Source organism: Cyprinodon tularosa, unplaced genomic scaffold (assembly GCF_016077235.1).
Source record: "Cyprinodon tularosa strain WSP-4 unplaced genomic scaffold, ASM1607723v1 ctg429, whole genome shotgun sequence".
In the NCBI taxonomy this organism is placed as follows: Eukaryota; Metazoa; Chordata; class Actinopteri; order Cyprinodontiformes; family Cyprinodontidae; genus Cyprinodon; species Cyprinodon tularosa.
In genome coordinates, this window is record NW_024039151.1 from 3,163 (window position 1) to 18,378 (window position 15,216).

Consider the following 15,216-nt stretch of genomic DNA (forward strand, 5'->3'; position numbering starts at 1 on the left):
TTATCCAAACTGGACTTCCATCTTCCAGGTCCCTGAGTGAAGCTCTAGTATCAGCTCCCCCAATCCACTGGATCTCCTCATAAAGCTCAGCAGACTGTCTAGCTAACCAGCAGTCTACAGACTGACCAACTTCATCTATCTCCACTCCACCACCAGTTTCAGGCCTGGGGGGAGAACAGCCCTATTCTTTGCTCCTAATTGTCTTTTCTCTTTGTGTGAGTTTTTCTAGATTGAAATATATATATATATATTGGTTTGAGGGATTGCTGAAGAGTCAATGAGTCTGTGTAATCACCTGGCTTACCTTAGATGGAAAACTTTGAACCTATCTGACTGTATGATCTGGTTAAATTGTCTCTGTAAAATACCTTCAGATAAAATATGTTGTGAAAAGGAGCTATATAAATAAACTGAATAGAAATGAATTGAATTAAATTGGTCAAGCTGAAAGTCTGAGAGAAGAAACCCCACTGTATTTGCTTTTGGTTGTTTATTCATCCCAGAGATCAATATTATGGAAAGTAAGCTAAGGTCACACAATGTTTAAAGGAAAATATATTTTGCTCTCTTTGCAAACTATGCTTCCTCTATAAACATACAGCACTTATGTCTCAAATTTCTAGTTTCCCATCAAGCTAAACGGAAATTAACTTCCATGCAATGCTTGCAGGATGTGATGGACAGGACAGAGGTCATTCGTTTTAGTTTAATGATTGTCACGCCTGAGTGTTGACCAATCAGGAGAGCAAATGCCACAGGGTCGGCAGCTTCTGAATAATAGCTATTGATCCTCTTCTGAGAGAGGCACACTCAGTTTAAACTCATCAGCTAGTCTGCTGGCTGTTATTTGGTGAAATTAAAGCTTTTCTACAGTTATATGGTCAAAATTTAAGTGATAGCTGAGCTACCATGAAGCCAGCAGTGGTTCTGCTGGGCCTGGTGCTCCTGCTGGACACCATTTTTGGAGCTGAAGGTAAGAAAGACATAGGATGTTTGATTTGGGACTAAAAAAACTAGATTTTCACAGTTATACTTTTATAGAAATATGTGTATATAGCTATTTTTTTAGGTTTGTTGTACATTTTCAATGTTTATAGTGCTCTCTTTTATAATTTCTCCTTTTTTAAAATTACTATAAGTATTTTTTTTTATTATCCTATTTATCTTTTAAAACATACCAAATACCCAAATGAAAAAATCCATCCATCCATCCATTTTCTGACACGCTTTATCCCAAATGGGGTTGCAAGGGGTGCTGGTGCCTATCTCCAGCTGTCTACGGGCGAGAGGCAGGGTACACCCTGGACAGGTCGCAAGTCCATCGCAGGGCACAAATAGAAAATAAAAGAGTAAAAGAAATGTATGTTTACATTAGATATTTTGGGTTGCTTTCTTTTTTTGTTTTTACTTCACATTAGCTTTTCCCAACATTGTTCTATAACAGTTCTTTGCAGTCCAGCAACAACAGTTAACAAAGATCAAACTTTCATAGATCTGTTATGTAGTTTGAAAATTGATTATTTCAAGTCAAATTCTGTTGTTTTGTAACAAAAAAAAAACAGATTAACCATGAAATAAATAATTGTATATGAATGTATTTTAAATATTAAGGCTTATTAGCCATGAAACCATAATTTCGTTAACAGTTCTTCTAATGTTTGCTGCTGACCTCTGATCAGAATGTGCACTTTGTGACTGAAACAAACAAACTGCTCTCTCACAGAGTCCTGCTTGGGTCGATGCGGCTCCTTCAGCCCGCTGAGCAAATGCCAGTGCGACTCAATGTGCATGTATTATGGGAGCTGCTGTCAGGACTTTTCCACCATCTGCCCCAAAAAGGGTTCGTACATTTAGAATATAACAACTTTATTCTGTTTATGTTGAATAAGTAATCAGTGCAATCAACTGTTGTATACATGAAATCTTCTCTGCTCTAAGTTTCTCGAGGGGACACATTTGGAGAAACAGAAGATATGACTGACCCTACACCAAATTTGAACACGGTCACACCAACGTTGCCCTCCTCTTTAACCCCCCCACCTAACACCACGCACGGGTATGCGCCGACTGTTGACCCCAACGCAGAGCCCTGCAGTGGGCGGCCTTTTGATGCATTCCTGCAACTGAAGAATGGTTCAATCTATGCATTTAGAGGTAAAACGTAGAAGAAAAATGTGCTTTTCTATATTTTCTATATTTCTATAGTTTACAGAAGCTGAATGGGTCAAGTTTTCTGCAAAATTATCCATGCATCTGGCAGATTTAGATGTTCAAGTTTTTTCTCATTAGACCAAGTAGTTTCACCTCAATAGGAAATGAGCATCCCTCAAAGCATAATAAAACAACGTGAAAGCAGTATTGAATAAAATAAACTGGTGTTTTTATTTAGATTTATGTTGGGCTCTTTTTGGCTTCAAGACAATTATTATTATTGCCACATTGCCAGCCGGACACTGTATAAAAAAAAAAAAAAAAAAAAGATTTCAAATTTTTCTTACCACTCTCAATAATCATTGGATAAAAGAGATCATAGTTGCTGAGCAGCTTTTTCCTTGTGCCCCCTGATAGAACCAACTTAGTAAATCAGTTTGGTCCCTATATGTTTATCGTTTTTTTCCAAATGAACTTTTCAGGGACCCATTAGATTTAGCCCTACAAACAGTCAATATTTTTTCCTGTGTCAGCCTGATTTTTCCCTGTGTAATGGATCAGATCCAAGCCAAAATTGTTCCCCTTCGAAAGCCAGTAAAAATCTACTTATGGGATGCCCTTCAGTTTCTCATAAAGCAATAACTCAATTTATCTTATCATTCTGAACACTTACTTATTTAGTTTTTAATTAGATTGCTTTTAAAGCTAATGTGGGGGTAGATAAACCGCACCCCCCAGACGTACAATATATTTTATAAAGTGATTGTTTTGGGTTTATTTGTAGATGTTTGTGTTTTTGCGACAGAAAAGCAACCACAATCGAGTCAAAAGGATGAGAATATTGATATAATAAAAAAGAAATGCATTAAATCTCATCTTAAATTCTTACAGTTGGTATCATCTCCCCCAGGTGAATATTTCTTTGAACTGGATGACAAGTCCATTCTTCCTGGATACCCTAAACTTATCGAGGAGGTGTGGGGAATCCCAGGACCCATCAGTGCTGCGTTCACCCGCATCAACTGCCAAGGAAAGTCCTACATCTTTAAGGTGGGAATCCCTGCAGAGTGATCTGCAACCAAGGCCTGAACATTTAACAATTTGCTTCCAACTACAAAAAAAAAAAAAGATTTTACACCAAATAATTAATAATTGAGTCCTAGTCTGATCTGAGTGTGATTTAAATAGGGAGGAGTAATATCAGTATTTGAAGCCTCGCTGGCGGTGTCTACTTGTATGTTGAAGTTTAAAACCCCCGTAGTCACTAGAATGAAATATGTCTTGTTTGAAACACACCACTTCATGATGCTGGGTTTGTTATTATTTAACAATTTAAAAAAATACATAATTTGATTTTTTGAGGGAAGTAACTTTCTTTTCAACCACAAACCCAAGAATCTATATTTAATTTTCTTTTCTTAATTTCACTGAGATCGCTCAGCAAAATACTACTTTAAACATTGTGCGGTGAAAATAAAGATAGCTAATTGAAATAATTTATTTTTCATATACTTTTTCTTTTTCCTGGAATTTTAAAAACGTAAGGAAACATAATCATTGTCCTATAATATCTAATAATACAAACTCTATCTAACAACAAAGGTATGTTTTACAGACAAATACAAACTAGTGAACTCCCAGATCATTATCCTGCCACCACCATGTTCCACACATTTAAGATTGATTTGCTGTGATAAATTTCTGCTAATCATGCATCTAGGCTAAAAATCCACTAAACTACATTTTTGCTGTGCCTCCAATAAGACTTAGGGGCAGATTTTTTACAGAATTCCTGATTAATTTATTTCAACAATTAATTTGTTATTCCAACTTTCCTGCTGCCTCTTGTGTCCCCATGAGCTGTGATCTCAGCAGATCATCAGTAATTTGTTCTATAACCTAACCTTACATTTTAGCCTCTCTACAACCTTACCAACCTGTTTTTTTATTAATGATATCAAGCAAACCTCTGAGGCCTTCTTGGAAAAGCTGGATTACAGGTAAGACTCAGTTTACCACTGCACCTGATTTTAATAAAAGGGTGGATTAAAAAGTGTGCTCCATGTTTTTCAAAGTTTTATTTGCCATCAACCTTAGATTCTTTTTATCATTTTTCCTCCACTTCATACTTATTCGCTATTCTGTGTTTGTGGGGCAAAATAAAAACACTTACGATTGTGTTAGTTCTGTGAGGTAAATGTAAAACACCTCTCTTTCAAGGCACAATGATTATAAAAGGGTGTGGATGTCATGATTTGTTTGTGGATTGATGACCCACAATGCAGAGGCAGGAAGGCAGAGATTATTATCTTGTGGGTTTAATAAAGTAGAACAGAAAACAGAGGCAAGAAAATCCAAAATCCAAACACAAAAACTAAGTCCAAAAGAAACTGAAAACCAGGAGTTCAAATATCCAAAAATCCCAAAAGCAAAACATGAAAACAAAGTCTAAACAAACCAGAAACTGTGGAGACTCCAATCTAGAAGAGGTAGGCTCAGAGAGACGGAGTTGGAGGAAGTAGACGAGGTTAGACGAGGACCCAGCAAAGAGGAACTGAAGAGAGAGGGGTTTTAAAGGAGACTGAGACAAAGAGGGGGCTAATGAGGAAACTGGGAGCAGGTGTGCACAGAACAAGAGAGGGAAAGAGCTAGGGAGAAAGGAGAACATAAGAGGGCAGCAGAGGGCAACAAAAAGAAACCTGGAAGACTGGAAATAACAACAAAATAATAATTAAACCACTAGGACTATAACACATGGAGAAAAGAAAACTAAACACTCAAAAGAAAACATAACAGAACCAAGACTAAGACAGTACCTGAGAAAAAACCAAAGAACTCAATAAACTGAGAATTAACCCACTAAAACTAAAAAACAAGGAGCAAAGCAAAACTGGATACTGAAAAGAAAAAACATAACAGAAACAGAAAGCTGACAGTGGACACAGGAGGGGATACAGTGCGCACTCATATGCATAAAATATTTTATAAAAAGCCGATCATAGGAACTTTATTTCTGCTAAACAAATATTCTGCTGCTTTCTCCTAAAAATGCATGATTTTCTTAATTTTGTCAAATATTTACTTGTTAAAAGTGCTCCTAACTCAGGGATAATATCAAGATTTTAACATTTAACTTTCCTGTATAATCTGTATATTGTTTTCATATATACATTATTCTCTGTTTATATATACCATTTATAGTCAATACATACATAGTCTCTGTGCACATGTGAGTAAATACTTTATCCTGTATAGCACTTCTGGATAGATGCAAACTGCATTTTGTTGCTTTGTACTGATGGTGTAATGAAAATAAAGTTGAATTCTATTTTAACATCATCAAAGCTCACACCATTTGGCTTTACATATTTTGTGTCTAAGGGCAACCAGTACTGGAGATTTGAGGGAGACGTCTTAGACGAGGACTATCCGAGGGACATTTCTGTGGGTTTTGAAGGTATCCCAAGTCATCTGGATGCAGCGTTTGCTGTACCTGCACCAAGTCACAGAGGAAAGGAAATAGCCTACTTTTTTAAAGGTAAGAGATGAGAGACAAAGTACCATTTAAAAAACAACATGTCTTTTTGATTATCATGTATCAATGTGGGCTTCAGAAGACGAACTTAAGAATTAGATCCATCCGGATCTAAGGGGGGGAGTGGCAGCCTAGTGGTTAGGGCAGAGAGATTGGAATCCTGAGGTTCTGAGTTCGAGCGTCACTCCCAAGGACTGCCACTCTGGGTCCGTGAGCAAGACCCCTAACCCCACACTGCTCCGCGGGTGCCCCACAATGGCAGCCCACTGCTCCCCAAGGGGATGGGTTAATTAAATGCAGAGGTTAATTTATCCAATGTGAGATCAATAAAGTTCAGTTATAATTATTATTAAAGATGACAAAGGATAAGGACCTTATATGGACATTTATTTTCTGTACTACCAGTTGTCTCCTCTAAGAGAAAGAAATTATGATAATTTTTCCAAAAAGACTACAGAAGAAGAAAAAATATACAAGTGGTTTTTTAATGAAACTGCAATGTTAGAACAAGGGGGTTAAGGGAAGTCCTGTTTCTCATTTATTGCATACAGGTAACATTAATAATGAAAACATAATAATAAAATAAACGATAAAGACAACACGTTTTATTTCTCAGGTCAGAAGTATTACCAGTATGAGTTCAAGCACCAGCCGTCTCATGAAGAGTGTGTCTACATGAGCAGAACCTCTCCATCTGTTCTCTTCACACGTTACACCGACCTGTTCTGCGATCAGCCGTTGGAGAGCCTCCTCACAGACCTCTTTGCAAACCTCTGTAAGACTGAGATAAAGATGTGTTTACATGCAGTCAATCTATAGGAATATGATTGAAATGTTTTTTTATATTTTTGTTAATCAATTAACCATTTGAAAATGATTATATGTAAGTTCACACTGGGTGATGTGTTCAAGGCTTTAACTCCGTCGATGTACAGCTAATAAAAATATCACACCTTAGAATAGAATCTTAAATTGGACAGATAAAAAATATATTTTAAATGCAGCAATGTGTGCTTTAGGAAAGTTATTTCAATTGTTAGTTTTAATCTGAAAAAAGAGCCAAATCACATTACATTATCCTATGAATATGACTAAAAGAGTACTTTAACCAAATATACATTAGATACTATTCTTCAAATACTTTTTAACAGTAACAGTCAGTCAGCCAATCACATAGCAGGAACTCAGTTAATTAACAGATCTAGATAAGTTGAGGACCTGCTGCTGAAATGAGAACCAAGCATCAGAATAAGAAAGAAAAGGTAATTACCGGTAGGTAACTATGCATGTTGCACTGCAAAAAATGAACTAAACATGAGAAAACATGTCTGAAATTAAGTGTATTTAAACTTAATTGGAGCAGGTAAATAAGATGATTTGCCGACGGAAATAATATTTTTACTTTTAAAATAAGATAAGATATTATGCACTCAAACTAAAACAATGCAACTTTTTTTTCTTATATCAAATGTAAATTGTCTTGTTCCAGTGGTAAACTGTCACACTTACCTCCTTAATTCAAGAAAAAATGCACTTATTTTAAGAAAAAAATGACTAATTGAGATTTAAAAAAAAATAATTTGCAGCGTGCATGCTTGTTGATTGGTTTAAGTACTTTGGAAATTATTACTAATTTACAGAAGTTTACCTGTAATCATATTTTGGTTTAGAAAGCATGCAGTGAATGGGCTAGAGTATTTTTGATGTCAGGGATAAGTGACAATAGAAAGGCTTGTTATAGATGTGAAAAGATTTCAGCAGTTCAAACAGTAACACGCCACACCCTGCGGCAGAAGAATACATCACTGGGTGACATTCCTTTCAGAAAACGGGAAACTGAGGATACAATACCATACAGGACAGTTTCTTTAATTTATGCCATAAAGATATCAGGCAGCTTTGGGGACAAAAAAATGTCCCAATTGGTAAAAGCAAAGAGTATAAAATAAAATGGATGGTAACTGTATATTTAATAAATATTATTCATCCATAACTTGCTTCTTGTTCCCTCTTCTGCCTTCAGACACACATGACACCAGCTCCAGGCTCACCATGAGGGATTGGCGAGGCATCACACCACCTGTGGATGCCGCCTTAGTGGGAAAAGTTTCTTTCAATCCCAAGCCCACCATGTCTTCTCCAGCAGCCAGGCGAAGGAGCAGAGGGAGGAAGAGGAGGCCAAGCAGGAGACGTGGCCCCCAGCGCAGGAGGCAAAGTCGCTACGTGTTTGATGACATGTGGTTTTATGATGATTTGTTTGACTTTGGCCTGGATTACAGCGACATGGCTGAAGAAGTGACAGTGCAAGATTATAAAGGCACCCCCGTTCAAAACGTCTACTTTTTCAAAAAAGGTGATTGCAGGAAGTCATTTTTAAACATTCAATACTTCATTAGGTTTCTTCATTTTGCATCTTGTCTCTTAACTTTTTACCGTATTTCATTTGGACTTTCTTTCTTTTCATGTTGACAGATAAGTACTACAGAGTGTCTCTGCAGACAAAACGCGTGGACATCGTCAGCCCTCCGTACCCAAGGTCCATTGCGAAATATTGGCTGGGCTGTGAAGAGAAACCCCCAAGTGATACACCCAGAGCAGAGAAGAGATAGGCTAGCTAAACTACAGACACACACTATAAGTGTTTTCATTGCATCTCTATGTAACAAACACCCTGAGTCTAGTGAAACCCTTTACTAATTCAATATTACCGTATTTCTGTTTTAGCCTACACCCATCAAATGCATATGTTAAGGTTTAGTATGCTTCTTTACATGTTAAAGGGATAGATCAGGTTATTGAAATAAGATTAACTCTTTATCCATGGTCTGTAAAAAAGATTTTGATTTAAGATCTACATTTGATGCTTCCCTCCTATTGTTTCCATTTCGTACAAATGCAGATTAACTGGAGCTAAATCCTGAGTGTTTAAGTCTAAAACTGTTTTCTACAATCCTAAAAAAAAATACTTGACACGCAAAACAAGTAAATATGTATGTAAAAAAAAAAAACAGTTTAGAGAACATTAAATTGCTGCCATATTTGCGGTGATTATTTATGCAGATATGGAGGCAGGAAATGGGTTCCCACCAATGGTGTTCTAGTCTATAACCTAAATAAAAGGCGACGGCAAAAATTTATCCAAAGGTAAACATTCAAGAGGCTCATTTACTTCCTACTATTAAAACTTAAACTCTGAAAATACATTTTGTGATTTGAATTTGAACCGCAGAGATGCTTTCTGTTGCAGTGATTTTAATGGTGTTGATTTTATTGTGCTAACTTTCTTTTTTCCATACTTACCTCATACATTTACACATGTCCATAGGTACGATGGTGCTGACTTAGGTTGCTGTAATATGTTTGCTTTTTACTCATGTTTAGGGTGTAACTCTGACCAAAATGCTTTGCATGTTCTGTTCTTGTATATCTTAAGTTAGGATATAAGATGCACCGACCCTAACTCAGGAGTTTTGCAGTTTTGCAGGAATTTGATTAACGGTTCTTAAAGAGGCCCTACCATGAGTTGCTCTGACATTTTTTTTAGACTGTAGTTGTTCAGAGAAAGGTAGAACTCTAGTTTGATAATAATTCCTCTTGATGTAGCCTTCAGGGTCTTGGTCCAACTAATCTCATTCTTATCTAAATTAATGCAATGTTAAAGTTTTCTTGTGCAGATAAAATATAAATTTAGTTAAAATTTTTATCATAACCTTCCCTTTGAAAAAAAAAAAAAACACTGATCTAATCTAACTTTTTTTTTGGGGGGGGGTTTGGCAATTCTATAACTGAACTCATTTCTGTCTTATCCTGTAAAGGTTTCTATATTTTGCTTTCTGCTTGAATAATTTTGTGATATAAATGTAGTTTCCTGACCACTTCAGTTGGCCCTTCAGATTCTTAGAGGAGTTGCGCCCACTTGTGGACAAATGATCTTCAGAAAATATTTAATATGAAATAAAATCTAAAGCTGATTATAGGCGTATTGTTTCTGTTTGCTGTTTTTTTTTTTATTTACAGCGCTACCGTTTCAATATCAGTGTTTTTATCACTATAATGAGCTTGAATGCCAGTTGCTTCGTTTATTTGTTCGTTTACTGGTTTATTTATTTGAAATATTGCAAAGTTCCCGATTTTATTTAATTTTTATATATATATATATATATATATATATATATATATATATATATATATATATATATATATATATATATATATATATATATATATGATTATTCTTTCTTATTTTGGCATATTAAACTGTGGAAGTCTTAAATCGATTAGTTTCCCGTACAAGCTGCTGATTAAAAAAAATTATGTGTTTTATAGTACGTGATCATGACTCAAACTTTACGGCAGTAAATTACTACTTTATTCTCCACACTGTTCTAATTTCCGGTTATATTTTAAACGTATTTGATCTAGGATTGCAGTTTTAGTTGGAAAAATAATAATAATTTCAGAGGTGAATGTAACCCCTATTGTTAGTAATTACTTTTATAAAATAGGAGCAGTAACATCACAATTGTTTTGTGTTTGTGACAGCGTTGAATACATAACTCTTTATATTGTCCCCGAATTGTTTTTTCGTTGTCACAATATTCCACACATTTATATAGCTTTACCTTACACCCAGGGAGAAACCCATTTAAAAAAAAAAAAATGCCACCCACAATATGGCGGCTAGGTAGACGTATAACGACACTCGAGCAGGGCTTTTATGTCGAGGGACAACATTTGTCATTATGGAATTTTACATTTTGTGTACATTGGGAGTGGGGGGGTAGATAAATATACACGTTATAAAAATGGCTAACTGTCAAGAATAAATTATCAAAAGGCACCGCTGGGATTCGAACCCAGGATCTCCTGTTTACTAGACAGGCGCTTTAACCAACTAAGCCACGGCGCCCTGTGACCGCGAACGCAATATGTGCAATTTTGAATCCAGATACAACAAAGCCTAGATATATCTTTTTTATTTCTCTGGTGCATCACTGATATAAAGTTATAATACTTTAAATAATTGTTTCTACAATATAAACATCGGATTACATATCGAGATCTCAAGTGAAAATATAGTCCAACATAGCAGCAGAGATCTCCAGATCAGACAGGCTGAAGTCGCCTGCCAACTCTTTCAGGCACAGATCAGCCAGGTCGTCCAGAGACTCGTCTTCAAAGCTGAAACCCTGGAGTTCCAGCTCACTCTGAGGGATGTCCGTTGGCTCAACGTGGGCAGCTGCAGTACAATGGCTCACATCTGTATGGGCGTCCTGTGCACATCCTAGTACAGCTTCTAGTTCCTTGTAATCCCAGTCATCGAGTCTATGGGGAGTCGAGTTGTGGTCGTTATCGTTCAAGAAATATAATGCAAACAGATCAGGGGATGAAGGTTGAAGGCTGAAGGTCTGAGGACTTGGAGCTGGGCAGCCAGGTGAGGACAGGAGAGATGGGAATGATGGATCCATGTGGGGCACTGATGGGCTGCAGGGTGTGGAATTATCAAACTCAGATTTTATGCTATCAGAACGGGGGTGCGAGGATTTTCTGGTTTGCTTCTTGCTCTTGAAGTAGCGCGCGCGACGGTTTTGAAACCAGACCTGTTGAATAAATGAAATATAATGTATCAAACATCGTGCTGTAAAATCCCGACTTGATCTCGGTAAGAATATGTAGCACACCTGAATCTTGGACTCAGGTAGGCCGGTCAAATGAGAAAGAGACTCCTTCATTTTGATGTTAGGATACTGAGTGATGGAGAAGGCCCTTTCCAGCTGGCTCAGCTGCGCCTTGTTGAAGGTGGTCCTCTTCCGGCGGCGCCGGTTCTCCGAGCGGTCCCTGAAGGCAGCATCAATGTCAACTGCAGAGAGATCATACGCTTTGATTAAATTCAATTCAGTTTATTTCTATATCATTATTATTTCACAACACATGTCATCTCGAGGCACTTTACAGTTCACCAGATTATCCAGTCAAATTGATTCAAAGTTTTATATCAAAGGAAAACCAGTTGATTACATTGAATCTCTCACACTAAGCATGCTTGTAGCGACAGTGGAGAGGAAAAGCTCCCTTTTAACAGGAAGAAACCTCCAGCAGAACCGGGCTCAGTGAGGGCAGCCATCTGCCGAGGCATTTCTTTCAGGCTCTTGTTGGTGCAGTTTTATATGATACAACGACACGAATACAAATATCAATAACCAAACAAAATTAGATTAAGTCAAAAAAAAAAAAACATCCCCTCCTTTTCACTTACCTCTGCTGAATTCCTGTTGGTTACTGAAGTTGTTCACCTGAGCAGGGAGAGGCCAATAGTCTCCTGAGTATATTGAGATCGCATCAGAAGCATGAACGCCACTATAATCCATTTCATTCGCCATCATCAGACTCAATCCAATCTGTGTCTGCTTGGCACGGTGACAAACAGAAGATTTTATACTTTGCAGAACAGCCTCTCTTGCCCCACCCATCACCGCTCACTAACAACGCGTGTCTTTGATGTGCTCCACTGTTGTTCATGGTTGTCCGCCTGATAGGTGTCAGTTTGCTCCCTAATGGGTCATTAATACACACATACAGATAAGACTGAGCTTGCCCCGACCTAATAATATCAAGATCATCTGATTGGTTTATAATATTGCTTCTGACCACGTTTTGGAGTAAATTGCGCAAGGGTATGGCCTCCATTTAGGAAAACTGAACTATACCCTAAATGTTTATATATATATATAATTAGGTGGTTTTGGTTTTCTTTAATCAACCGAAAACATTTTTTTAAAAGTTGCAACTTTTAAATATGAATCACTTCTTTCTGACACTTCAGTCTGCGGCGCATCCTCTGCCGGGCCTCCCGTTGCGCGTGGAAAACAAATGCGCGCGCGGATGTTAGAAGTGTATTGAAGGAGCCGCGGGGAGTTTGGAGCTGAGCTTTTCTAAAGAAGAGCAAAGGTGATAAAATACTCCGTTTCCTCCTTTTTCTTGACAGTTTTTCACCGATTCAAGAATACCGGATAATGCGCAGTCCAACTGTTGTTCCCCTGTGAAGTGCTATACAGTTTTATTCTGAAACGAACCAAATAAATAAATAAAAACAAAACGGAACTAAAAAGGTTTTTTTTAGGATTATTAAAAATATTTTATATATATATATAAATATCCTTATATTAGCAAGTGATGGGGATTCTGCAGTCACATTACTCCCATCTACCTTAATAGACCATTAAGGCCTTAAAATCCATTGGCAATCACATGACTAGGATTTTTTTCCTCGTATCGATACCAAAATATGCTTTAAAGGTCTCTCGAAACCAGGTCACATGATTTAAACCCATCTTTCACGATCTCTGGCCATCATACTCAAATCTGAAGAGAGGACCTCAAATAATCACACTATTTCACACGATTTTTATAGCCTAACTTAAATGGCACACAGTAATGTACCTCATGGAGACATAAAATAAAAATAAAAAAAAACTAGGCCTACTATAGCCGTCTGGTAAATATGTTCAACATTTAAATCAGACAGATTCCCATTTTACCGTACATATCCTAAGTTTATGTATGTTGCGTTTAAGTTCGCCTGATAACGTTTGTTTCTACTGACTGATGATATGAGAGATCTCCACCAGGGGGCAGTATTAGATAGTTTGCATTTCCCTTCATTTAAAGTGGTTGTTCGGCATTAAAGACGGTTTTAATGCTGTGATTTCAGAAAAAAAAGAATGAGAGATCTAAAAAAGTTTATAAACAATTTAGCTGTAAATTAGAATCAACTTGCATTTTTTAAGATATTTTATGAACATAATATTAGCCTGATATAGTAATTGTGCTACCCTTAATGTCCAACTAACGACTGTTTTTTTGTTGTTGTTGTTTTCACACTGTATTTAGGGGTTAATAATATAATTAACCTTTGTGCTTTGAGTTTATAACCAATCTCTTGTGTAATGACACAATATCCAAAAACAATGCAGAATGTCTGATCTTTGAGAAGCTAGATTATTTGAAGTTATCTAAAAATATAATAAGTCTACTAATGGTTAAGCCATGTGATCACATAGTTTGTTGGATAGAGGTGTTCCACTTTCTCTTGGTTTCTTGTCTGAATTGTTTTTGCCTTCTTCATCTGACTTATTTACTGTAGATCGCAGAATCAACTGCACCTTTTTTTTACATAACCATTTCTATTTGTTTTTAAATACAAATGTGGCTAATTTCAGATTTGCAGCACTTGAGGTACTTTATCCATATGTAACAATATGTTTATTGCTCTACAGGAATTCATGCATTCACTCAGACATGTGGACTCTCTTCAAATATTGCAGTGTTTAGGGCTGACTTTTACACAGTTTTAACCATTAAAAGACGGTACCTTAACTTAAATTCATTGGGGGAGGTTTATTTCCTATTCATATAGATAATAATGACAAAAATCCCACAAAGAAATTTCATTTTTCACAAAATGACAGTACATGTTGTCTAAGTCTAAGCCTAAGTAAGTCAATACACATATTTCCCTCCCCTCTACATGTTAAAAGTGTTCTTCAAAGTCTCAGGTGAGTACACTGACACTGCTCACACAAGTGTGTGTCCACAAACACACCTCACAGGACTCGGTTTTAACACAGAGGCGTGAATGACACTCCGCACTTGGCTTTCTAACCTTCATCCTTGCCGCTGCCTTTACAATACGCAAACAACTCTCCCCAGTTTTCTGTTTCAACTTGAGACCCTGTCCCTATTTTCTCTCAGGAAAGGATAATTATTTTGCAGGGTTTTTGCTTGTGCTTCAAATTCCTCACTCAATGTCCGTAGAGAGAAAAAGAAACTACAATTCAGAAGGAAGAGAAACTGCTGAGCACAGAGACAACTGCACCACAGTGCAGAGAGTTAAGGTGGATTCAGCCCCCCCCTTGAAACTGAAAAAAAAGAAAATAGGATGATTTTTATTCATTGAATAATGCGATATATCTTAAGATATTGGAATATAATTAAAACTTTAATTATTGTCTTATTTATAGTTAGCAACTTGTCATGTATATTTATCAGCCTCATTTGCATCAGATTGAATGTGTTTAAAGTTTTTATTTATAATATTTATCTATATTTTCTGGATGTAAGTGTAAACAAAATGTAGTTTATAGCACATGGATGTCACATAAAAACAAGTTTTTCATGAATGTTAAAAATGTTAGATTATGGCCGTGTAATAGGGAACAGGACAGCTGTCTGACAGACACATCTGCATGGGGAGTAATCTCCTTTTGGCCATTGCTTTAAAAAAGCAACTCTACTTAGAGTGTTATACCGAAGCATATTAGTGGAGAGTTGAGTAAAAAAAATGGTGGCGTCAAAGTCTGCACAAAAGGAAGAACTGCAGCCTTAACTCTCTCATGCATAAATTATAATAAACTCAGCCAGGATGTTTTTACTAAGTGTTTTTATACATCCTTAGGAAAGGAAAACAAGGTCTGCAAAAAAAAGATTCTATCTTTATTCTAAAAATAAATATTTATATGTCCACTCAAGTG

At 36.6% G+C, this 15,216-nt stretch overlaps 2 protein-coding genes and 1 non-coding gene across 3 annotated transcripts; 1 reads left to right on the plus strand and 2 right to left on the minus strand.

Annotated features, from left to right (window-relative positions):
- The first annotated feature begins 788 nt into the window (after positions 1 to 788).
- Positions 789 to 9,405, plus strand: vtnb (vitronectin b). Its single transcript, XM_038299435.1, has 8 exons — positions 789 to 973; positions 1,724 to 1,840; positions 1,939 to 2,154; positions 3,062 to 3,201; positions 5,533 to 5,689; positions 6,303 to 6,461; positions 7,710 to 8,039; positions 8,159 to 9,405. Exons 1-8 carry the CDS (start codon positions 910 to 912, stop codon positions 8,293 to 8,295), a joined length of 1,320 nt encoding a protein of 439 aa, XP_038155363.1. The 5' UTR covers positions 789 to 909; the 3' UTR covers positions 8,296 to 9,405.
- A 1,116-nt stretch (positions 9,406 to 10,521) lies between these two features.
- Positions 10,522 to 10,595, minus strand: trnat-agu. Its single transcript has one exon. It is a non-coding gene; the product is annotated as a tRNA-Thr (tRNA).
- Positions 10,596 to 10,652: 57 nt separating this feature from the next.
- LOC119792691 (homeobox protein ceh-30-like) lies at positions 10,653 to 12,057 on the minus strand. Its single transcript, XM_038299436.1, has 3 exons — positions 11,943 to 12,057; positions 11,368 to 11,546; positions 10,653 to 11,286 (listed from the first exon to the last, which is right to left on the minus strand). The coding sequence occupies exons 1-3, from the start codon at positions 12,052 to 12,054 to the stop codon at positions 10,750 to 10,752; spliced, it is 828 nt and encodes a 275-aa protein (XP_038155364.1). The 5' UTR covers positions 12,055 to 12,057; the 3' UTR covers positions 10,653 to 10,749.
- Between the last annotated feature and the right edge of the window lie 3,159 nt (positions 12,058 to 15,216).